This window comes from Tupaia chinensis, unplaced genomic scaffold (genome assembly GCF_000334495.1).
Source record: "Tupaia chinensis unplaced genomic scaffold, TupChi_1.0 Scaffold000078_1, whole genome shotgun sequence".
Classification (NCBI taxonomy): Eukaryota; Metazoa; Chordata; class Mammalia; order Scandentia; family Tupaiidae; genus Tupaia; species Tupaia belangeri.
This window is the reverse complement of record NW_006159539.1, coordinates 4,812,787-4,836,247: the sequence shown is the minus strand read 5'-3', so window position 1 is coordinate 4,836,247 and position 23,461 is coordinate 4,812,787. Positions and strand designations below refer to the sequence as shown.

The 23,461-nt window shown below is 41.2% G+C and overlaps 1 protein-coding gene across 6 annotated transcripts in view; it reads left to right on the top strand.

Annotated features, from left to right (window-relative positions):
* The window catches only part of ADAMTSL3 (ADAMTS like 3), a 266,629-nt gene that overhangs the window by 150,520 nt on the left and 92,648 nt on the right, over window positions 1–23,461 (top strand). For all 6 annotated transcript variants that reach the window (XM_027769071.1, XM_027769070.1, XM_027769075.1 and 3 more), the window contains exons 9-11: window positions 14,289–14,400; window positions 21,579–21,717; window positions 23,313–23,363. In XM_027769071.1, the coding sequence (XP_027624872.1) occupies window positions 14,289–14,400; window positions 21,579–21,717; window positions 23,313–23,363 (302 nt within the window). The remainder of the gene's footprint in view (window positions 1–14,288; window positions 14,401–21,578; window positions 21,718–23,312; window positions 23,364–23,461) is intronic.

Genomic DNA, 23,461 nt, shown 5'->3' with positions numbered 1-23,461 from the left:
AGGAGATCATCAGTGATTTTTTTTATACAGAAAATATATCAACAGTTTCAATTTGGCAGCCTATTCATCAAATTGTTTGTCTCTCTCAAGTTTCTGCTCCTACATCCTGACAATTAAGAAACAAACTTCACTTTCATAGGAGAAAGATCGACTTTTTTATTTATAACCTGCACTCACCATGTTTGGTTTGAAATGTCTGGATAGAATTTAGTGAAAATGGCCACTAGTTAGACACACCATCTCCTAAACCAGTATTGTCGCATCGGGTGTCTTCTACTTGCCAAACCAAGAAGAGAGGATAGGGGGCCAGTCCTTACCTTTCTGTACCAGAGGTCATGACTCCCACCTTCAGCCCTTAGAACCTGCAGTCTTGCAGTGAGCTTATTCAAGATGAGAGTTTCATTCCCCAGAAAATACTTCATGATAGCCACCCACCCTAAGGTGCCTCCAAAAGAATTCTTCGTTGGAACTGTGTGTGTCTGCTCTCTGGGTAAACCTAGGGCTTCTTCCCTCACTCAAAGGCCGGAAGTGTAGTGGCCAATATATTAGGCTGTCAGGGAAATCATGACCTAGTTTTCTGATTTTCTGTGCAAAAAATGTATCATGACTTTCCCGACAGCCCAATATTTCCAAAGTGCCACAATTGAAACCCTTAGGATAAACTTAAATAGACTTAAGAAATGAAAAGAAAAAAGATAGTTTGGTGGGTAGTTTTGCACTACCCCTTTTCAGAAACTCAGTCCAAAAGGTAAACAGAAGAAAGAAAGTAGCCCTTGTTGCTGGTGAAATCTTTATGTGTGTGTGTGTGTGGGGGGGAACAACACAACAGTAACTGCAAAAGAACTTTCTGTGTTCCACATATTAATTTGTCAAAGAATAGTTCATTGAGACATTGGTTGTGTCAGCAGAAATATGTACAGAGGTAGATGAGAAGTCCTAACTGATCCAAGTTCCTGAGATCCAAATCCAGCCTGCAGTGTGACCAGCCAAGTGTCAGCCGGCCCAAGGCTTTGTTTTGTTTTGGAAACTTTGGATTTTAAATGGTCAACATTTAAAAATCAAGAGTTTTTAACATAGAAATATCAAGCTTTTTGTTCTGCTTCTCTTTAAAAATGAGAAGAGCTGACAACTAGCTTGCTTTTTACCATAGCATTAATTGGCTGCAACTGGGTAGCAGCTGGCCTCCGGTCTAGGCACGCACCCTGTAGTTTGCCATAGTCCACACCCCTCCCTAATGTATCCCTAACATTAAAGGCCTAAGTGTCCGTTGCCATTGGTCGTTCTTCAGGTGTTTATATTATCAGTCTAGCCTCAGCGGACAATTATATTTCTGTGTCGGATCCTTCATGGAACGACCATTTTTCTTATTTAACAGTCACCTTGTGGAAGGGCTGGGGGAGGCTGTAACTGGCATCTCCTTTTCCCTCTCTCTCTCTCTGTCCATAAATTCTGTGCTTGTCTTACTCTCCTTTGGTCCTTTGCATTTGCGTCTCAATTAGTAAAATATGCACACACACACACTTATAACAGTCTCTTCTCTTTTAATTACTCAGAGAATCCATTTTTCTCAAGTCAGCTGGGAGGTCTCCAAGTAGCAGAAATTAGTACAATGATGCGATGGGTATAGCTATAAACATTAGTATTCCAAGGTACTGTTTGGTTCTAGTATCTACATGGATAGATCTTGAAGAGATATTGTTTATTAATACCATGTTTAAAAACACACATATCCATAAATGAAATATTTCTATGAGTGTGTATATGTGTATTCTACATATATATATATATTTATGTGTGTGTTCTACACACACACACACACACACACATATATATATGTGCATTTATGCATGTGTGTGTGCCACACCAATAGGTCTGGACACACACATGCACATATGGTCAAATTAAATTAAATAAATAAATAAAGTTAAATAAAATAATTCTTAAAAAAATATGTAGACACTAATGGGAATATTGTTATTATTGTTTTATTTTGACCAGAGAGAGAGAAAGAGAGAAACGGAAAGGAAGAAAGCCAGCCACCAGGTCCGGGACTCAAGCCCTGGTCAACCATGTAGGAATCCAGCGTCCTCAACCACAACGCCACCTGCTGACTCCATGCATGTTATTTTTTAATATTTGGAAGAAAACAACCCCCACTGAAAACCTTGAAAATAACAATGGTGCTGGCGTGGTGGTTAAACGCACTGGATTCCCACATGGCCGACTGCGGTTCAAGTCCTGGACCTGGTGGCTTGCTTTTCTCCCTTTCCCTTTCCCTTTCTTTCTTTGGTCAAATTTAAAAAACAATAATAAGGGAAGGAAATAAAGGTAAATTTAAGGTAGGGGAAGGGGAAAAAAGAAAGGGAGGAAGGAAGTAAAAATATACAGTGCTCATAAGGAGTATTTAAAATGCTTAAAGACAGCAGTGTGAAAGGGATTCATGTAATGCGTCGAAAATAATCAAATCCACTTACAATTTCTAGCCAAATGCAAATTGTCAATGTTTCTTTCCTCGAGTCCTTTTGTTTCTCATCACAAAACTGAATTTTTCCTAGCAAGATAACTTTGTAATATGCACATACGGAGGCATAAAGGTGAAATTGATGAATGAACATTGTGTGTTTCAAAAATAAAAGTGTTTATTGCCAATGGGGAAAAAATAATAATAACAACAAATAAAATTAAATAAATAATTCTTTAAAAAAAGAAAATAACTGGTTGTTTTGGAGGCAATCAGTGTTTTATGGGAGAGTTCTTAGTTTTACTTAAATTTATAAAACTTAATTCTTGAAATAACTTTTAATATGAGGAATGGATTCATGTATGCATAAGTCAGAATTATGTTATATCTTCTTTCCTAACAACTAGATTATTTTTTTAAGAATTATTTATTTATTTTATTTTTTATGATTGGTTTTTTAATTTGGCTGGAGAGAGAGAAAGGGAAAGGGAGAAATAAACCAATAGGTCTGGACTCGAACCCGAGTCAGCAACGTGGAAGACCAGTGCCTTAACTACCACACCACCTGCCATCCCTGTAACCACCTCTTAATAGAGCACATTTCAGCAGTGTCTTATTCAGGGGCTGAATTATACCCCATCTTCTATCTCTGAGTTCTGGCTCTCTCAGACTTTATAAACAGTTCTGAACTTGAACTTCAATTCTTGAAAGCTTTTTGATCTCCCTAGACAGAAAAGACTTTTTAAAAACTTATGTTTTGGGGGGCCAGCAGGTGGCATGGTGGTTAAGGGCACTGGGCTCCCATGTGGCCAAAAAGGGTATTATACACAGCTGTTGACTCATGTATAAACAGGGCCTCATCATTATACCAAAAGCCATTTTCTTTCATTTGCTGTGGTGTACCTGGTGGGAGGGAATCTGGCAAAGTAAGAATGACTTTGATGTGGTTTGTCTGAGTTGAGACAGACAATGTGAGTTTATAGAAAATACCCTTTTCTCTCAGTTGCTGCTGCTGCTGTTGTCATCGTTGACAATGTTGTAGTTCTTCCCAGCCTGCGTCTTTGCCAAGATAAGGAACTCTGTGCTCCCATTCCCCTCTTTCTGACCTATCACAACCAAGTAATATCTGTATTAGAAGTAGGAAGTGCAAGTGCACGTGAGGTCAGCAGTGATGGCCAGCTTGTGTTCCATTGTGTGTCTTTCCATTCAGGTCAATCAGGAGCAGCCTGAAAATGGCGGACCTGGCTTCACCTAAGCCAGGATGAGACCTTGAACACTAGCCCTGCCTATCAGTACTATTTAGCAGAGTCGTGGCTACCCTGAGCTATGTGAGGCACGTTCTTTTATACAGTTTATGAAGTGGACCTTATTTTAGGGGCTTTTTAATTAATAGGTCACTGAACTACTATATTCTTACCTAGAAAGTAGAATATGTAGACACTGGGGTCCGCAGGTGGTGTGGTTAAGGACACTGGACGCCCGCATGACAGACCTTGGTTTGAGTTCTGAACCTGGCGGCTTGCTTTCTTGCTTTCCCTCTCTCTCCGGTCAAATTAAAATTAATTAAATAAATAAATAAAGTTAAAATATTCTTTAAAAAAATATGTAGACACTAATGGGAAGTTAGATTGCCTTATATCAATAGTTATTATGGCTCAGAGTCTGACGTTTAGGATCTCACTGCACCAATAACAAGAAATACATATATATTTTTTCTACTCTTGAAGAAGCTACATTTTTCTGGTTGAATCGTTCTTGAACATTGTTCTTTTTCTTCTTCCCAATGGATTTCTCACTGTAGATTCTTGTTCTCCTGGATGACCCGTTTGCCATGGTGATTCTCGTCACAGAACTTGTGTGCTCGGAGTATTTCCCATTAAAACCCCTGAGGTCTTATTTATTTTTATTATTTCACTTGTTCAAAATATGCATGTTGCCACCAGGTAGCAGTAGAGAGTCTTGACCTAATAGGTGATGCTGTGTGCTTGGTTGGTGGGACGGTGAGAGAGACTATTAATTCAGTGAGTTTCCTATCATTTGCATCTGTGAATGGATGTCTATGACTATCCAGATTAAGTATATTCCCATGGGAATATCAAATCAAATCAAATCAAGCAGCTTTTATACAAACATCTTTTTCTATTGTTAAAATTTAACTACCGCAGATAGAGTTTTTCTCCTTTTAATAACACATCCATCATGTGGGAGCCTAGTGCCCTTAACCACCACGTCCCTCAAAGATGGATGTGTTATTTTATTTGGTTGGTCTTGAAATATTCCTTTTTTCTTAGGGAATCTAAATTTTTTTTTAATTCAGATTTTTGTGTTTCTTTGGGAAATGTTGTCCGATTGCTTTCCTGCTAGTTTTCAGCTCTTACAAGTTCTGTCTTCAGCTTCTTCTGACCTCATCTCTTGAGATCGTTTATGCTGTTCTCACAGAGGCACCCTTTAATTTCTGGGGAGTTCTGAGTGCACTTTTAATCTATCCAGGGATGGGAGCTTTTGAGAGTTCCTGTTCTCCTTTCTCTCCAAGAACTTGTTACTGCCTTACAATGCAGTGCAGTCTTTAACTTTGTGCTTAGTGTTATTCGTGTACTGCTTAAGAAACCTTTGCCTCGTCCACTCAGGAATATATTTTTCTGTGTTTACCCCTGAAAATGTAATTGTTTTACCTTTCATACAAAAGACTATGATCCAACTAGAATTCATTTATGTGTATGTCATAAGAGGAATCAATATTTTTTCCCATGTAATTGTCCAGCTGACCCAGAGCTCCTAGGTGAAGGATAACCCTTTATTAGTTGCAAATGCAGCAACTATACTGTGTGTATCTATTTGTGTACTCTATTTTTATTCATTTATTTGTACCAATACTGTTGTGATTTGTATATCGTAGCATTAAAATGTCTTGATATCTGATAGTATAAGTTCTTCAACTGTTCTTGAAGATGATCTTTGCTGTTTGATTCTGTATTTCTATATCAATACCAATAATGACCTTTTCCATTTTTATGAATTTCTGTTGGGTTTTAATTGGCATCACCTTGAGTCTATAGGTCAATTTGGAGGGAAATGAACACTTTTCCAACGCCACATCTTCTAGTTCATAACTACATGTATCCATATGCTTGTGTAACCTTTTGAAATTTTTCTCAGTATTTGTCATTTTCAGTATCTATGTCTTACATATTTTTTACTAAACTGATTCTGAGGTAATAGTTATTTGATGGTTTTTAATGGTATGTCTTTTTTCTGCTTGGTCTTTGTTGGAGTGTGGAATTCTAATTGATCTTTATACATTGCCATTATATTCTTAATATATTCATTTATTGGGTTGTTGGAAAAGTCATGACGCATTTCTTCCTGTGTGAAAATATGTCACAACTTTTTCGATGACCCAATAGTAATTCTTTTTTTTTTTTGGAAAGATTTTTGCTATAAGGCACATGTGCTCGCCAGAGAGACAGAAAGGTAAAAATTCCCCCCCGGGGGGATGACCATGCCACAGTCCCTTCTCCTCCATTCTCCTCTCAGGATCTTGGGCACACACGCACACGCGCCCGGGTGAGTTTAAGCCGCCAGGTCCAGGACTCGAACCGCCATCGGCTACAAGGGAGTACAACGACATAGCCATTACGCTAACTGCTGGTCCCGACCCAATAGTAATTCTAATAGTTTGTAGGAACCTTTGTATTACATACATGCATCACTGTGACATTTGCAAATAATGAGTTTTGTTTCTTCTTTAGTTCTTACTTATTTTTCTTGTTAGATTGCATTGTTTAGGACATATGATAAAATGTTGGGACCAGCAGTTAGCGTAATGGCTATGTTGCTGGATTCCCACGTAGTTGACCACGGTTCAAGTCCCGGACCTGGTGGCTTAAACTCAGGACGGGCGCGTGTGCGTGCGTGCCCAAGATCCCAGGAGGAGAGTGGAGGAGAAGGGATTGCAGCGTGGCCATCCCCCCTGGGGGATGATTTCTCGCTTTCTGTCTCTGCCCAGCGAGCGCATGCACCCTATAGCAAAAACCTCTCCAAAAAAAATAAAATAAATAAAATGTTGTGTAGAAGTGGTGACCACAGGTATCCTTGTTTTGCTTCTCATTTCAGGGCCAGAGCTCTCTAAAATTCACCATTGTAGATATTTGCTCTGGAATTTTTTGGTAGATACTTTAGATGATGAAGGAAATGTTCTTCTTTTCCTAGTTTGCGTTATCATACACGAATATAGAATTTTATCAAATATATTTTCTATGTCTTTTGATATCATATGGTTTTCTCCTTTTTTCTCTTTTAATGTGATAAGTTACATTGATTTTTCCGATATTAACCTTCCTGTTATAAACCTTGCTTGGTTATTATCCTTTTCTATTATAATTTATTACTATTATTTTATTATTTATAAAAAGGTGCATTGTTTTTATATACCACTCTATATCATTTAAAATTATTTTATTAATTGTTTTTTATTTCTATGCCCAGGAGAAATTTTATTTGTATGTTTTCTTGAACTGCCTTTATTAGGTGTTGGTGTTGATTTTATACTGGTTTTATAAAACAAATTGAGAAGTGTTCTCTCTTTTCTCATTCTCTGCCATCATTTACACAAGGTTATTTCCTTAAATATTTGAAAATGTTCACCAGGAAATTTTTAGAATTATGCATTTAGGGAACCAGCAGTTAGCGTAATGGCTATGTCGCTGGACTCCCACATAGTCGACTGCGGTTCGCGTCCCGGACCCGATGGCTTAAACTCATGCTGGGTGCATGTGCGTGTGTGCCCAAGATCCCAAGAGGAGAATGGAGGAGAAGGGATTTCTCGCTTTCTGTCTCTATGTCTCTGTCTGTCTGTCTGGCGAGCACACGCGCCCTATAGCAGGGGGAACAAAAAAAAAAACCTCTCCAAAAAAAATAATAATAATAGAATTATGCATTTAATGTCTTTGAAAGATACAAGACTCTCGGTAACTGAAAAATTTTTCTGTGTCTTTTTTTTTTTTTTTTCAGGAAATTAGTCTATCGCAACAAACTTTTTGAACTTTTTTGTCATAGATCTTCATAGCACCCTCTTCTCTGTGTCCTGTCTGGAAGACCAGTACCCACTCCTCATTCCTGATGTTGGTTATTTGTGCCTGCTCTCTTTTTCCCTTGATCCGTCAGATTGGATTTAGCAATTTTATGAGATTTTCTTCAGAAACATCTTTAGGCTTTGTAACTCTTTCTAATGTAATTTTCCATATTATCAACGTCTGCTCTTACCTTAATTACTACAATTTTTCTTTATTCAGTACTTTGTTCTTTTTCTAACTTCTTGGGGTGGTATGTTTAGATCACTGATTTTCATTTTTTGCTCTTACACAATATGCATTTAAATCTCTAAAATGATCTCAAAGCATGCCTTTACTTAGTTTCATAAATTCTGATATGAAATCTTTTCCTTTGTCCTTCAGATAAATTATTTTGTACATAGTTATGTATTCTCTGACTTATGACGTTCAAACATGTAGGAATTTTCTAGTAATCTTTTATTATTATTTGTATAGCTTAATTCTGTTGTGGTCAAAGACTATGCTCCATATTATCACAGTTTGAAAAAAATGATTAAAACTTGATCTTTGGCTGAGAATATAGGAAATTTTGAAAGAATAGGATATCCATTGTTGGATACAATGTTCTACTTATGTCAACTAGTTGTGTTTATTAATTGTTATTTAAAAGCATAGCCTTACTGATTTTTGGTCTGCTTATTTGTTACCTTGAAGCTGTGCTAAAACTACCACTGCAGGGAACCAGCAGTTAGCGTAATGGCTATGTCGCTGGACTCCCACGTAGTCGACCGCGGTTCGTGTCCCGGACCCGGTGGCTTAAAACTCACACCGGGTGCGTGTGCGTGCGTGCCCAAGATCCCGAGAGGAGAATGGAGGAGAAGGGATTGCGGCGTGACCATCCCCCCTGGGGGGTGATTTCTCGCTTTCTGTCTCTATGTCTCTGTCTGTCTGGCGAGCGCACGCGCCCTACAGTGAAAATCTCTCTCAAAAAAAAAGAAAACCTACCACTGCAATTATATGTTTGCCTAATTTTTCTTAAATTCTTATCCATTTTTGCAATATATATTTTGAGGCTAAGTTTTCAGGTACTTTCACATTTAGAATCATTGCGTTTTCCTAGTAAATTGACCCTTTTATCATTATGAAACTATTTTCTTTTCAGCACTTTGAAGATCTCTCTCCATTGTCTTCTGGCTTCCATTTATTCTGTTGAGAAGTCAGCTGTCAGTCTTATTTTTGTTCCTTAGAAGGTAATGTGTCTTTTTTCTTTGCCTGATTTTAAGTGCTTTCTCTTTGTCTTTGGTTTTCATCCATTTGACAATGATGTAATTAGTGGCTTTCTTCAGCTCGAGGTCCATGGTGCCTCATGAATCTGTGGCTTGATGTCCAGTATCAGTTTTAGAAACTTCTCATTTATTGCTTCTTCAGGTATAGCATCTGTCCCATTCTCTTTGTTCTCTGTTTCTGGGACTATAGTAATACTCCTACCTTTATGCAGTATGTCTAATTTTCACTTTCTTCTCAACTGTCATTCTACTGACTCAGATGGGTCTAGTCCAGGGGTCAGCAAATTTTGGCTAGCAAGCTGACACCATTATTTTTTTAAATAAAACTTTCTTGAAACCACCCCCCTATTTGTTTATATATTATTTACAGTTACTTTTGTACTGCACAAGCAGAGTGGCCTAGTTGCAGTGGGGGCCATAAAGCCTGAAAACCTAAAATGCTTTCTATCTGGCTCTTCAAGAAAATATTTGCTAAACTCTAGTCAAATCTAGTGTGAAGTCCATCCATTCAAGATGTTGATGTAAATTACTGTATCTTTTATTTCTAGAATTTTCATTTTATTTTATTATAACTTCTTTGTTTTGGTGATTTTCTCCATTGTATCATTTGATTTCTTGAACATTTTAATTATAGTATCTTAGTCCAGGTTCTCCAAAGAACAGAGCCCAAGGCAAAATATGTGTGCCAACACTGGTATTTTATGACTATGGGAATAACATGAGGTTTTTCCAGGCCCTTCCAGCAGAAAAACAAGGCATGAAGCCAAGCCCTGGGTTGCAGGAGGTAGCAGTGGTATACCTGTTTATAAGTTTCTTTCACTTAGTGCCAATATCTAGATTTCCTGTAATTATGTTATTTTATCTTTTCACATTTTTTGTTGTTTCATTTTTTGTATGCCTAGTTATTTTTAAAGTCTGTGCTGTGTTTTGTAGATGAAAAATTATGGATATAATTTGAGACTGGATATTTTGCTTCTAGAAAACAGTTTAGTTAGGAGCCAATCACCTCCATCCCGCAAATAACTGAAATAATTTGAACTTGGGCTTCATTCTTTTTGAAAGCTCGTCTATTTCTAGTTCTCTTTCACTCCTGGAATAGAGCCTTCTGGGATCTCAGGAGAAAGCTGGGCTACTTACTAACACCCCTCACCTTGGCAGACCTCGGGCTCCACTATTTTCCCCCGCCCAGCTCCATGAGTCTGATGACAGGTCTGCTCAGCTTCTCAGCCTCTCAGTCACCACGCACAAACTGGAAAATGCCTTGAACACAAAGGTGGTGCCAAAAGTGGTGCCAAAGGCTGTGCTCACGTTTCTGGGCTTCCTTTGTGTCTGAGATCTTGGCCCTGCAAATCCTCACTAGCGTCTTAGTTCTCTGATGCCTTAAAATACATTTTAAAATACCTTATGCAATGTTTTTACTTATTCTTCCTGGGAGGATGCATCAGAAACAAGCTGTCCTGCCATAGCCAGAAGTACAATTCCTCAGTAGTGTTTTCTGCCTCTGTAGCTTTGACATTGTCCCCACCCTGTCACCATAACATTGCCCCTTCCTCCTGCACATACATTTTGTGGCTGGAATTTTCACACCATCCTGTAATTAAGTACATTAAACTATTATTTTTCAGTGAATCCTTGCTTAATTTCACTCAGAAGCTCACTCAATTTATTGCATCATTATTGTTTCTTACACCTCACTTCTGTATTTGTATTGGTTCTTGTTGAGTATATCAATAACTCAGTTTTTTCTTTATTTCTTCCTCTGTGAGTGTCTCCAAGTGGTAAAGTTTGAGAGTCATCTTGTGTCTGAAAATATCTTCATTTCATGAATGAATGATTGATGAGAAGTTGATAATTGATCATCAGATACTTATTAATAATTGGGTATAGCATTCAAGATCCAAAATTCTTGCCCCTCATCACTTTGAAAATATTATTTTGGTTTTTTGGTATCCAGTATTGCTCATAAGAAATCTGATTTCCTCTTTTATGCAGGTCATCATTATTTTCTTTCTGGTAACTTTTAGGATTTTTCTTTAACATTGCCGTTGTAATTTTTTTTCTTAATGTATGTTTGGAACTTAATGAGCATGTTAAAACTGGATACCCTATCTGTCTTTGTCGTTGTTGTTATTATTTATTTTCTGTGTATATATGTGTAGATTTATATAGGATCTTACTATGTGTGATCTTCTGTCTCAGCCTCCTAAGTAGCTTGCGTCACCATGCCCAACCTTTTAGGGTGGGCCAAAATTGAACCAAGGCCTTCCTTGTAGCCTCAGCCTGCTGCAAAGCACAGCATCCAGCATGTACTACCGTGGCTGGACCACATCTAGTGTTTTTGTTGTTGTTTTCAGTTTGCTTCAGGGCGTACATACTTGCTGGGTATGGCCACATTGCAATTCCCTTTCTTGGGATTTTGGGCACACATGCACACGCACCTGGCATGTGTTTCTTTGAGAGAGATTTTTGCTATAGGGCCCATGCGCTCGCCAGAGTGACAATGAGAGACAAAGATACAGAAAGTGAGAAATCACCCCCCAGGGTGGTTGGCCACACTGCAATCCCTTCTTCTAGATTCTCCTCTCAGTATCTTGGGCACACATGCACATGCACCCAGTGTGAGTTTTAAGCTGCTGGGTCTGGGACTTGAACGTGGTCAACTACATGGGAGTCCAGCGATGTAATCATTTTGCCACCTAGATTTGGGGCTAATAACGTACAGTTAGCCATGTAGAATCCAGCACCTTAGCCTCCGTGCCACCTGCTGGCTCCATGCACTCCTAGTTTTAAGGTCTAGGAAATTCTCAACAATTATGTAATTAAATATTGCTTCTTTATGATCCTCTCTATTGTTACCATTTTTTTTAACCTTAGAAATATTGTAGCAAATATGTGTGTGTATACACACGTACACACATACATATATACACATATATGTATATATATAATTGTATAATATAGTATATATAATATATTATAATATATTTATTTATTTAAATATATTTATAATATATGTGTTATATTTTTTTCCCTAGAGGGTGTGTGTACTTGCCAGAGACAGACAGACAGACAGACAGACAGGAAGAAGAGAAAGCACTTCCCATGGGGAATTGTTATGCTGTTTTTCCTTTTGTTTCATTTTCTCTCCTTTTGTGATTTTGGACATACTTGCTCTTATGCCCAGCATGTTCGTTTGTTTGTTTGTTTCATTTGTCTTTAATGCCCAGCATGTTTCTTGAGCCTCTGAGTCCAGGACTCAAACATGAGGGTCAGCCATGTGGAATCCAGCTGCTCTAATCACCAGGCCAGAGAGCCAGTTACAATACTGTAGCAGATTTATTAATAGCCCTTATAAAAAATGCCTTTCAAAAAAATTAAGCTGCTTTTTTTTTTTTTTTTTTTTGAAGAGGTTTTTGCTATAGGGCGCATGTGCTCGATGGAAAGACAGAGAAAGACAGACAGAAAGCGAGTGGGGGATGGCCACACCGCAATTCCTTCTTTTCCTTTCTCCTTTTGGGATCTTGGGCACGCACGCACACGCGCCCAGCGTGAGTTTAAGCCACTGGGTCTGGGACTCAAAGCACCATCGATGACATAGGAGTCCAGTGGCATAGCCATTACGCTAACTGCTAGTCCCAGCTACATTATTTCATAAATATTTCTTTTACTATATATAGCATGACTATTTCCTTATTAAGGAATAGTCTTCTCTAATATCACATTTATTTGTTGATACTTTTAAAATGATAATTTTGTGTTTTACGTTTTCTTTTTCTTTTTTTTTGGAAAAGTTTTTGCTGTAGGGCACATGCGCTCGCCAGACAGACAGAGAGCCAGAAAGTGAGAAATCACCCCCCGGGGGGGGGATGGCCACACCGCAGTCCCTTCTCCTCCATTCTCCTCTTGGGATCTTGGGCACGCTCGCACACACGCCCGGCGTGAGCTTGAGCCACCGGATCCGGGACACGAACCACGGTTGACTACGTGGGAGTCCAGCGATATAGCCATTATGCTAACTGCTGGTCCCAAGCAAGTCACCAGGTCCAGGACTAGAACTGCAGTCAGCCATGTGGGAGTCCAGCGCCCCAACCACCATGCTACCTGCTGGAGTCTGTTTTACGTTTTCTTCCCTGTTACATTTAACATTTTAAGCTTTGAAAAAATTTCTCAGTAGGGCCATCAGGTGGCATGGTGGTTAAGGTGCTAAACTCCCCCATAGTTGACCGCAGTTCAAGTCTTGGACTCAGCGACTTGAAAATCACACCAGGTGTGGGTGTGTGTGTGCCCAAAACCCTGAGAAAGAGAGTGTAGGAAAAGGGATTGTGGTGTGGCCATCCTCCCTGGGGGTGATTTCTCACTTTCTCTGTCTCTCTCTGACAAGCACATGTGCCCTATGACAAACCTTAAAAACAATTCTGACACAATTGTATGTATTTATGGTGTACATCATGTTTTTAAATATGCGTAAATTGTGGAGTGACTAAAGCTAATTAATATATACCTGGCATCATATATTTACTGTTTTCGTGGAGAGAACACTTACAGTCTACTTTCTTGGCAATTTTCAAGGACCCAGTTTTGAACTCCATGTGTGTGTTAGCACTTCTGGACCCGTCCTCCATGAGGTGAACTTCTGTTTCCATCTCTTTCTGTCTTTGTGCTACATTCTGGGTTGGGGACTTTTCTCAGTTCCACATTTATTCAGTTCGTTGGGGGCGGGGAGAAGTTGAGGAAAGAATTTGCTGCCTGCACAAAAGAGCTTGCAGGCAACCGTGCCGGAGACCGTAGCTGCTTCACAGCCTCCTGTTCTTTACTTAGGCGCTAGAATGTTCACATGCACACATGTCTTTGTGGACACTTGAGTTAAATTTCTATAGTTGTGCTTTCAGAAGAGTCTGCTTAAAGAGGCTGTTATTAAAAATCTAAGAATGTGGAGCTGGCAGGTGATGTGGTCGTTAAGGGCGCTGGACTCCCACGTGGCTGACCGAGGTTCAAGTCCTGGACCTGGCAGTTTGCTTTCTCACTCTCTCTCTCTCACACACACACTCTGTCCCTCTCTGGTCACATTTAAATAAATAAATAAATAAGAATTATTTTTAAAAAAAGAAAGAAAGAAAGCATTCCAGTGACATACTGTATTGTGAGCAAACCCAGATTTGGTTTCAATCTCTGCTGTCATGGAAATTAAAATCCAAAGTATCAGAAAGAATAAAACCACTAAATAAAGAAACAAGGCCACCTTCAGTTGTGTGAACCCATTTACAGACATGGAATCATCTAGAAAAATAACATCCGGGAGCTTTGTTGGAAATCTCCTGCCCCTCATAGGCGACGAAAGTCGATGAAGCGCTCTCATGTCTTTAACCGTTCGGAATTTTCATGTCCCGTTGTTTGTTCTCATACAGGCACAGGGTGTTCATCTCCTTCTGAGGGGCGTGGAAGGTGCTAGCTCACGGCGTGCCAATGCGTTCTCACCTTCTCTCTGTCTAGACCAGGTACACCGCGGCCAAGGACAGCGTGGTCCAGTTTTTCTTCTATCAGCCCATCAGTCATCAGTGGAGACAGACAGACTTCTTTCCCTGCACTGTGACTTGTGGAGGAGGTGAGGCACAGACTGTTCATGAATATTTAGAGCTTAGAATTAGACACCATCTGTTGGTTTGTGTGTTTGTTTTTACAGATTTTTGCTGTAGGGCATGTGCACTCATTAGAGAGACAGACAGACAGAAATCATGCCCCTGGGGGTGACCCACCCTAATCCCTTCTCCTCCATCCTCCTCTTGGGAATTTGGGTGCATACATGTGAGCCCGGCATGAATTGTAAACGGCCGGGTCCAGGACTTGAATTGCAGTCCACTACGTGGGAGTCCAGCAACGTAACCGTTAGCCATCTACCTGCCCCACGTTTGCATTTTTTAAGCTGATTTATAATTGATATGGTAATCATAGCTATCTGTCACATAGCGGTTTATCTATAGTCTGGAATGTAGCAGTATCAATGAACCTGCGTCTCTTGGGTTGTCGGGAAAGCCATGACACGTTTGGCATAGAAAAAAGACATCATGACTTTTCCGACCACCCAGTACTTTTGTTCTTGAAGACAAGGGGAAAAACCAGATTCGGAAAATACCTTTTTAACTTTTAGCGTAAAACTGGAAACATGTTTGCGTGTTTTATTGCATTTCTCTTCTTCGTGTGCACTTGCCAGGGAGAGTCAGAGAGGGAGAGAGAAAAGCAGAGTTCTCCCCAGTGGGGTGTAGTCACACCACAATCCCGTCTCCTCTATTTCTCCATCCTATCAGGATCTGGGGCTTACATGCACATAACGTGTTTTTCATGCCATCGTGGCTGGGATTCAAACTGTGGTTGACTCTGTGGGATCCAACTCCTTTAATCACTAGGCTATAGGGCTAACCCTTGTATTTCTATTTCGTGTTTTAATTTTGCTAGCAGTTGTGCCTGCTGGAAAGAGACAGAGGGCGGGGAGAGTGGAGACTCTCCCTAGAAAAATCCTCTTTTACTCTTTGTCTCATTCCCAGAGTTGGTTAGTATTTACTATACAAAGTATTCCAGTCACGTGAGATTGCGTATTTTGTTATAAACTTTATTGTGCACCCCTAATACTGAATGAATGAATAAAATGAATGAAGATAAATGAAACAATTATTACGCCACATGTATTATTGTGTTGTGGTGTGCTTGTTGCTTTCTGGCATTTATCTAATGTATGCTTTTTTTAAAATTTGCTACAGGGCATACATGCTCACCAGAGAGAGACAGAAAGCAAGAGAGGGAAAGTGAGAAAGCAAGCCACCAGGTCTGGGATTCGAACCATGGTGGGCCATTTGGGAGTCCAGTGCCTTAACTACCACGCCACCTGCTGGTCCCCTAATGTATGCTTTTTGTATGGATATGATGACATTATCCTAGCATGGTGGAGTATGTCCTTTTCAAGTTCTTTCTCTGTTTATCTTCAGTTTCCCCTGAATTTTGTTGAACGCAAAAAAGTGTTTTTATGAGGCAAAGACTTCTTTAGAATTTCGAATCACTGACTCTCCAGCAGGTTCCACGGGAATTTCTTTAAACTGTTTGACCTCTCCTAAAGCCGATGGAGATACAACACTGGAATGGAGTCTGTGAGCTGGGTAACCCAAATGTATCTTTCTCAATCCAGGCTTCAGGAACTTTTTGGCCAATTCTGTTCTCCAGAATGTTCATGCCAAAGTTGACATCAGGAGGTAGCGTGACCTAGTGGAATACGTAATGAAGCTGGAATTCGAGGACCTGAATTCACTTTCCTTGCCACTCCTTAGCTCTGGGGCATCTTTGAACCTTTTCATCTAATGTAGCAGGGGTCCCCAAGCTCTGGGCATGGACCAGTACTGGTCTGTACTATTACAGTGTAATCCTAATGAAATGTAATAATAAAAATAAAGAGCACAGTAAACGTGCACTTGAATCATCCCGAAACTATCCCCTGTATCCCAGTCCATGGAGAAATCATCTTTCACAAAACCGGTCCCTGAGGCCGAAAAGGTTGAAGGTATGTAGCCCTGGCCCTCTGAGGACATGTTAGAAAACACCATGAGATGACAGACACAGCAGCTTCAAAAGCTTGTGGAAAATGGAATTAAAGTACAAGTTTATTTTGGTGCAAAACATTTTTGAAATCATGCATGATTTTCTCATAATACACACGTTTTTCACGAGCTTTGTGAAGACCCCCTCATGTGCTAAGGGACCTACGGTGCCTGGCAACTAGTGAGCATTCAGAAAAGCTGTTAGAGCAGACGGTGAGCCTGGGTTTTGTCACAATGCCTCTGCCTTGTATATAGGTCCTGGCCGTCTCGGTTTTACTGGTCCCAAGGGGCGTGGCACTTTGAAACTCAGCAGTCGCGGCGGAAAGCTCTAAGCGTGGGAGGGATTGGCCCGCGGATACCTGCCTGTGTGGTTTTTGGTTTTGTTTTAGTTTTGCTATAGGGTGTATGCATGTGCATGCGCTTGCTCTGGCCAGAGAGAGAAAGTGAGAAATCACCCCTCAGGGGACGGCCATCCACCATCGCCTCTCCTCCAGTCTCCTGTCAGGATTTTGTGCATGTACACATATGCGCTGGCATGATTTTCAAGCCGCTGGGTTCAGGACTTGAACTACTCAGCTGACCATGTGGGATCTGCCTGCTGGCTCACCTACATGTATGTTTAATACTCAGAAACTGAATCCAAGCACCTCAGAGTCAGGTGTGTCACGGTTCCGAGAAGATAAGGGTTTCTCATGTACCCTTAAATAAAAGCAAAGAGATTTTTTTTTCACTCTATGCTGCAGAAAAACAAACATCTCTTTCTTTTCCATTTATTTCTAGTTCTTAGATAGTTATTCAGAGAGATATTCCCATTTGGACCCAGGAGATAAACGAGAAGCTTTCTACCCTGGGGTTAGGGGTGGAACATCTTTTTTTTCTTTTTTTTTTTTTCTTTTTTTTTGAGAGGTTTTTGCTATAGGGCGGGCACACTCGCCAGACAGACAGAGACAGAGAGACAGAAAGCAAGAAATCACCCCCCAGGGGGGATGGCCACGCCGCAATCCCTTCTCCTCCATTCTCCTCTCGGGATCTTGGGCACGCACGCACACGCGCCCGGAGGGGTGGGACATCTTATAGTGGGATTTGGCTTTTATTATTCAGTCGATTACGTCCATCGGAGAAGAATAGATATTTCTCATACTGGCGTGCCCATGGAAAGACCTACCAGGCCCTGTGGAACCATAGACGGTCGTGGGAGGATCTAGCACAACGATAACTGGATTTAAGAATAGCCAGAAGAGGGACCAGCAGATGGCATAATGGTTATGTCACTGGACTCCCATGTAGTTGACCACGGTTTGAGTCTCAGACCTGGTGACTTCAACTCATACCGGGCGTGTGTGGGTGTGTGCCCAGAATCCCAAGACGAGAAGGGATTGCAGCGTGGCCACCTCACCATCTCCCCGAGAGATGATTTCTTGCTTTTTGTCTCTGTCTCTCCAGCAGGCCCACCCCCTCTCTAGCAAAAGAAAAAAAAAAAAAAAAAAAAAAACCACTAAGAACAGCCAGAAGATTTCAGGCAACCCTTGGAGTGCCTGCCCCTTTTTGCACACTGGTAGAATTTCAGTCTATTTGTTCACAATACAGGAAAGCAGTCTGCCTTGTTTCTGGTAGTTACCGCTAACCTGTGATAAAATTAAAGAGGAGAGTTAATGGTCTCTTCCGAAATTATAAACACCTGTATGCTCTCTGTCTCCTTTTAGAAGTATGTTTCTATTTAGAGCAAAATTTCTGAGTCAAGGAGCTCTAATCTCATTCCATACTTGTTTTGGGGGAAAATAAAAACACATGCGTACAGCCCACAAGGAAAGCATTACCCAAATTTAATTAACTAATCAAATCTACATGATTTGTGTGAACAGCATTTCAGACTTTTTTGGGGGTAATCAAGAAAATCCGTTTGCTGGTCGGTAAGGTACCGCGGGTACTTGGACAGAGTTTCCTGGTCTTGTCTGTAATCGTCTGTGTGGGACACTTGAGAGCATTCTGGAGCAGGCAAGAGACTGCCCTTGCCATCTGACACCGGAGACTTTCTGGCAGATACTGGCCCTTGAGTGACATTTTATTGACTCCATTCGGATTTTCATTCTTGTGGTTTCGACCTTGCTTTTCATAATGCGTCCCAGTCCTTCGACCCTCAGCTTCCATCCAAGCCATGTCTGGTAAAAAGTTGTCTCGTGGTTTATAAAATCAGATTCCTCCCGGCAATCAGGAGTTTAAATGTATTTTTAGAACTTTACACCAATTAGCTGAGGCTGAGAGCTTAACTTTGGTTTTTGTGTTTTTTTGTTTTTTTGTTTTTTTTTTTTCCTGAAGATCTCATTCTAATTTTGAAACATTACCTTTAAAAAGAGATGTTTAACTTCTCACAACACTTTGTAGTGACAGGAAAGCTGGAGTCAGGTATTTCAGGAAATAGAAGCATCGGCTTGGGAGTTGCTTTTTCACTTTACAGCACTCGTCTGTGCGGTACATTCGTTTTCCTCAGAAACTGTACAAATTGGGTTTAATAGAATCGGAGAAGGTCGTCATCCTAGTCCCTGTGAAGACTTGTGAGGTGGGGTCAGGGGGTATGTAAAAGACGGATTTTGCTCCTCTGTGTATAGACCGTGCCTAGTTTCCCAGTTGGACAGCTTCTTGGCTTTCGAGGTACCCCACGTACCCCAAAGCAGCAGAGTAAAATTCAGTTTATGCAAACAGTGGGATACTATGGAAGAAACATTCACTCCATCAGCAACCTAGCCCAGGGGTAGCTCTCAGAGACATAATGGGGGCTAGCCAGTGGCATGGTGGTTAAGCTGGCTGGATCCCACATGGCCCACTGCATGGTTTGAGTCCTGGGCCCAGCAGATTGAAAAATATGAAGGGTGTTTGTGTGTGCCCAAAATCCCAAAAAGAAGGATAAATGGAGACGTGGTATAGTGTGATCGTCCCCTGTGGAAGGCGTTTTCTCACTTTCCTGCTCTCTCTGTCTCTCAACAGCAAGCACACCTGCCCTCTAGCAAATTCTTTTTATTTTTTTATTTTTTTAGAGTTTTGCTTTAGGTCATGTACGTTCACCAAAGAGACAGAGAGACAGAAAATGAGAAATCACCCCCGGGGGGATGACCACGCCACGATCCCTTCTCCTCCATTCTCCTCTCGGGATTTTGGGCACGCTCGCACATGCACCTGGGGTAAGTTTTAAGCCTGTTTGAACTGTGGTCAACTGTGTGGGACTCCAGCAATGTAACCATTATACCATCTGCTGGTCCCCCCCCCCCTCTAGCAAACTGAAACAAAACAAACATAATGGTGAGTGAGAAAAGTAGAAAAGATTTAAAACACTCTATCAGGTCCAGCCACCACGGTGGAGGAAGTCCGCTGTACAATACTGGGGCCGTGTGGAAGGCTGGGTCTGAGCCTGAGCACGCTGGGCACCTGTGATCCTGGAGGGCTGAGAGAGTGGGGGAAGGAGGTGGCGTGGCCAGACTCTGTCAAAGGGCGCTTGTCTCTGTCTCTGAATAAAATAAATGTTAACAACAACAAAAAGAAAACGCTAATTTTTAAGTTAAGAAAAGATACACAGAGGCTGACAGGTGGTGTGGTGGTTAAGGCACTGGACTCCTACATAGCCGACCATGATTCAAGTCCCAGACCTAGTGGTTTGCTTTCTCACTTTTCCTCCCTCCCTCCCTCTCTCTCTCTCTCTCTCTCGCTCTCACTCTCGCTCTTGTTAAATTATAAAATAATAATGAGGATGATGAATAAGATTAAATAAAATAATTGTTTTTAAAAAAAAAAAACAAATACACATAAAACATTACATACAACAGTTACAGATTGAAGACATAAACAATGCCCCCCCACCATGCTCAGAGACTCACAAATGAAGGAAATAATTGTGCAGAGGAGTCTCTAGAAGTTTACTCTCAGAGGGCAACTTACAACAGCAGACTTAGGGCTCAGACAAGGTTGATTCTCACACGTGGACAGCTGTAGACTGCACTCATTCCATGCTGCACTCTGCCACCCCGAGCTTTCGGCCGTAAAACCTCTTTGGTGTCTGCAGTTGCTGCCCCGTGCTCCCTCCCTGGAACCTGTTTCTTTTCTTTTTAAAAATGTTGTTATAGGACATGTGACACAGAGAGGAAGAAAAGAAGAAAGCACACCCGGGGGTGTGGGGGGGATTGCCATGCTCCAGTCCCTTCTCCTCCATTCTCCTCTCAGGATTTGGGGCACACACGCACATGTTCCCAGCATGTTTTTCAAGTCACTGGATCCGGGATTCAAACTGCACAGTTGGCTATGTGGGATCCAGCCCACCTTAGCCACCACGCCATGGGCTGGAACTTTTAAAGGAACTGACAAGCTTGGGGACAATGGTCAAGTGTGTAGAGAGAGAGAATTAACGGTTAGTAGCTTCCCTGCTATTTAAGGCAAAGGAAGAAAGTTATCTAGAAGAAAGTCTTGAGGCTAAAAATGGAAGTGTCAGCTTTTCTGTTGTTAAGGGCAGTAGCTGGAACTTTAATCTGAGGGTCTAAATGACTGCCCAGGTCTCAGCAGAAACTCCTGCTCAAGGCCAGGACGGACTCACTTTGAAATGCAGCTGAACCGTGGGAGGGAGACATGCATGGCCTCAGTTGGGTTCTCGCTCACATTCACAAGACGGTAAATCAGAGTAGTTGTCTCTAGAAGCAGCAGGATGGACGCAGCCATTGGGCATGAAGAGGAGATAAAAGGAAGCAAGTGGGAGGGCCTAGTATAACCCCGTGCAAACCGTGAGATCAGCTGCGGACTGAGAGCAGACACCTCACTTCTTAGGAGTCTCTTGTAACGTCTTAGGAGCATGAAGAGTACCACCATGCGTTCAAGTAGTCATTCTCAGTCTCGGCTCCCCATTTCACTCATCTCACAAGAACTTGAGAATGTATTTTATTTTTAAAGTGCTGGTTTCCTGGATCCCAGCCACCGCACTTCTGATTCCATCAGACCGTGAAGGAACCCGGGCATTGGGTCTACTAAAAACTCCCATGTGGTTCTGTTGCATTGCCAGCATGGAGAACCACAGTGTTGTTTCTTAAAGTGGAAAAAAAAAAAAAAAAAAAAAAGAGGAAGAAAGCGAGAGAGAAAGAAAGAGAGAAAGAGTGGCAGGTGGTAACTTTGCCAAGTAAAAATGAAACAGATGCAATATTCAGACTTTCCTCTCCTACTGCTTTAGGTTATCAGCTCAATTCTGCGGAATGTGTGGATATCCGCTTGAAGAGGGTGGTTCCTGACCACTATTGTCATTACTACCCTGAAAACGTAAAGCCAAAACCCAAGTTGAAGGAATGCAGCATGGATCCTTGTCCGTCAAGGTTTGTGTCATCACCTACACCATATTGATCAGTACTTACAAGGCAGTCCGTTTTCGTTTCCTGAACTTGAACTTGAACATGAACATGGCAAGTGCCTATGTTCACACTGATAGGCATGGTCAATAGGAATTAGGACATATCTGTTAATCCGCTCAGTCTTGCTCTCTCTCGTTGTGGGCTAGGTCTCCAGAAGCTCTTTATAACAAGTCTTTCGGAGCATCTCCTGAGTATATAATAGTAAAGACCTCTTCATCCAAGCATGATGTTTGGGCCATCTGCCTGTCTTAAATACCTCTCACTGACCATTCTAGGGTTTCTTTTGGAGAGGTTTTTGCTATAGGGTGCATGCACTCACCAGAAGGAGAGAGAGACAGAAAACAAGAAATCACCCCCCGGGGGGGATGGAATACCACAATCCCTTCCACTCCATTGTCCTCTCGGGATCTTGGGCACACACACACATGCGCCCGGTGTGAGTTCAAGCCACCGGGTCTGGGACTCGAAGCACAGTAGACTACATGGGAGTCTAGTGACATAGCCATTATGCCATCTGATGGTCCCCCATTCAAAGTTTTAAACTGGGTTTGCCCAGTACCACATTTCGACTCTTACAGTATTCACATTAAGTTGAGTATAAATACTACATTGTGCAAGGAACTACAAACTTGTAATGCCAGAGAAGAAAAGCGACGCATGAACTCTCTTGTTGCATAATTTAGTACCTGCTAACTTGGATTGCCTGGGGGAAGTTCCTGGCTTTACTATAGCACCTTAAATAACAGCACAACATCAAGTCCTAAAATGCCCCAGATATCTGCCAGCTGGCTCGGCAGAGGTGTACAAGTGGAAAAGGAAGCATTCTCTGTGGATTTCATTTCCTATCACTAACTCCCATTTCCTGAAGTCCTGATTGGGCATAATTATTAATAGAGCCCCTTCAAAGGGAACATTCTGTGAAACAAAGTGGTTTTGTGAAGATCCTACTAATATGACAGTGTGTTCCTATATCCCTAATGTATTTTATCAGAACAGTGATTATAAAGAGGAATAAATCATTTATCTAAATGAAGAATTTTTTTCTCTTTGATTAATATACCCCTAATTGGGATCAGCAGATGGTGTAGGGATTGTGTTGCTGAACTTTCACATGGCCAACCACAGTTCAAGTCCCAGGCCAAGTGACTTGAAACTTAGACTGGGCAAGCATGCATGCGTGCCCAACATCCCAAGAGGAAAGTGAAGGAGAAGGGGATGCTGCATGGCCATCCCTCTAGAGGATGATTTTTCGCTTTCTGTCTCTCTGGTGAGTGCATGTGCCCTATAGCCAAAGTCTCTCTTAAAAAAATATATAGATACAGATTTTTACCTATGTTTAGTTTTCTGTATTTTCCTCTACAACCAGGCATAGTTTGCAACGAAGATGTTCCTAAAATTAAAGAGATGACGATTGAATGCTGGGGGGTGACTTGGTATACTTGGCATGTTTAGTTTTCATTTTGAGAAATTATCTTCTGGGGTGTCAGGTCAATATTAGTCGCTCGGGGGAGGTGTTTGCTGACTTCGAAATAATATTCTCATCATGGTTTCTCTCGTAGTGATGGATTTAAAGAGATCATGCCTTATGACCACTACCAGCCCCTGCCCCGGTGAGTTTCACGTTTCCTTTTCTGCTTTGTAATCGACTCTAAGTAGATTGCAAGGAACTGTAGTGTCCGTAGCAATCCACACTGTACAAAGGGATAGA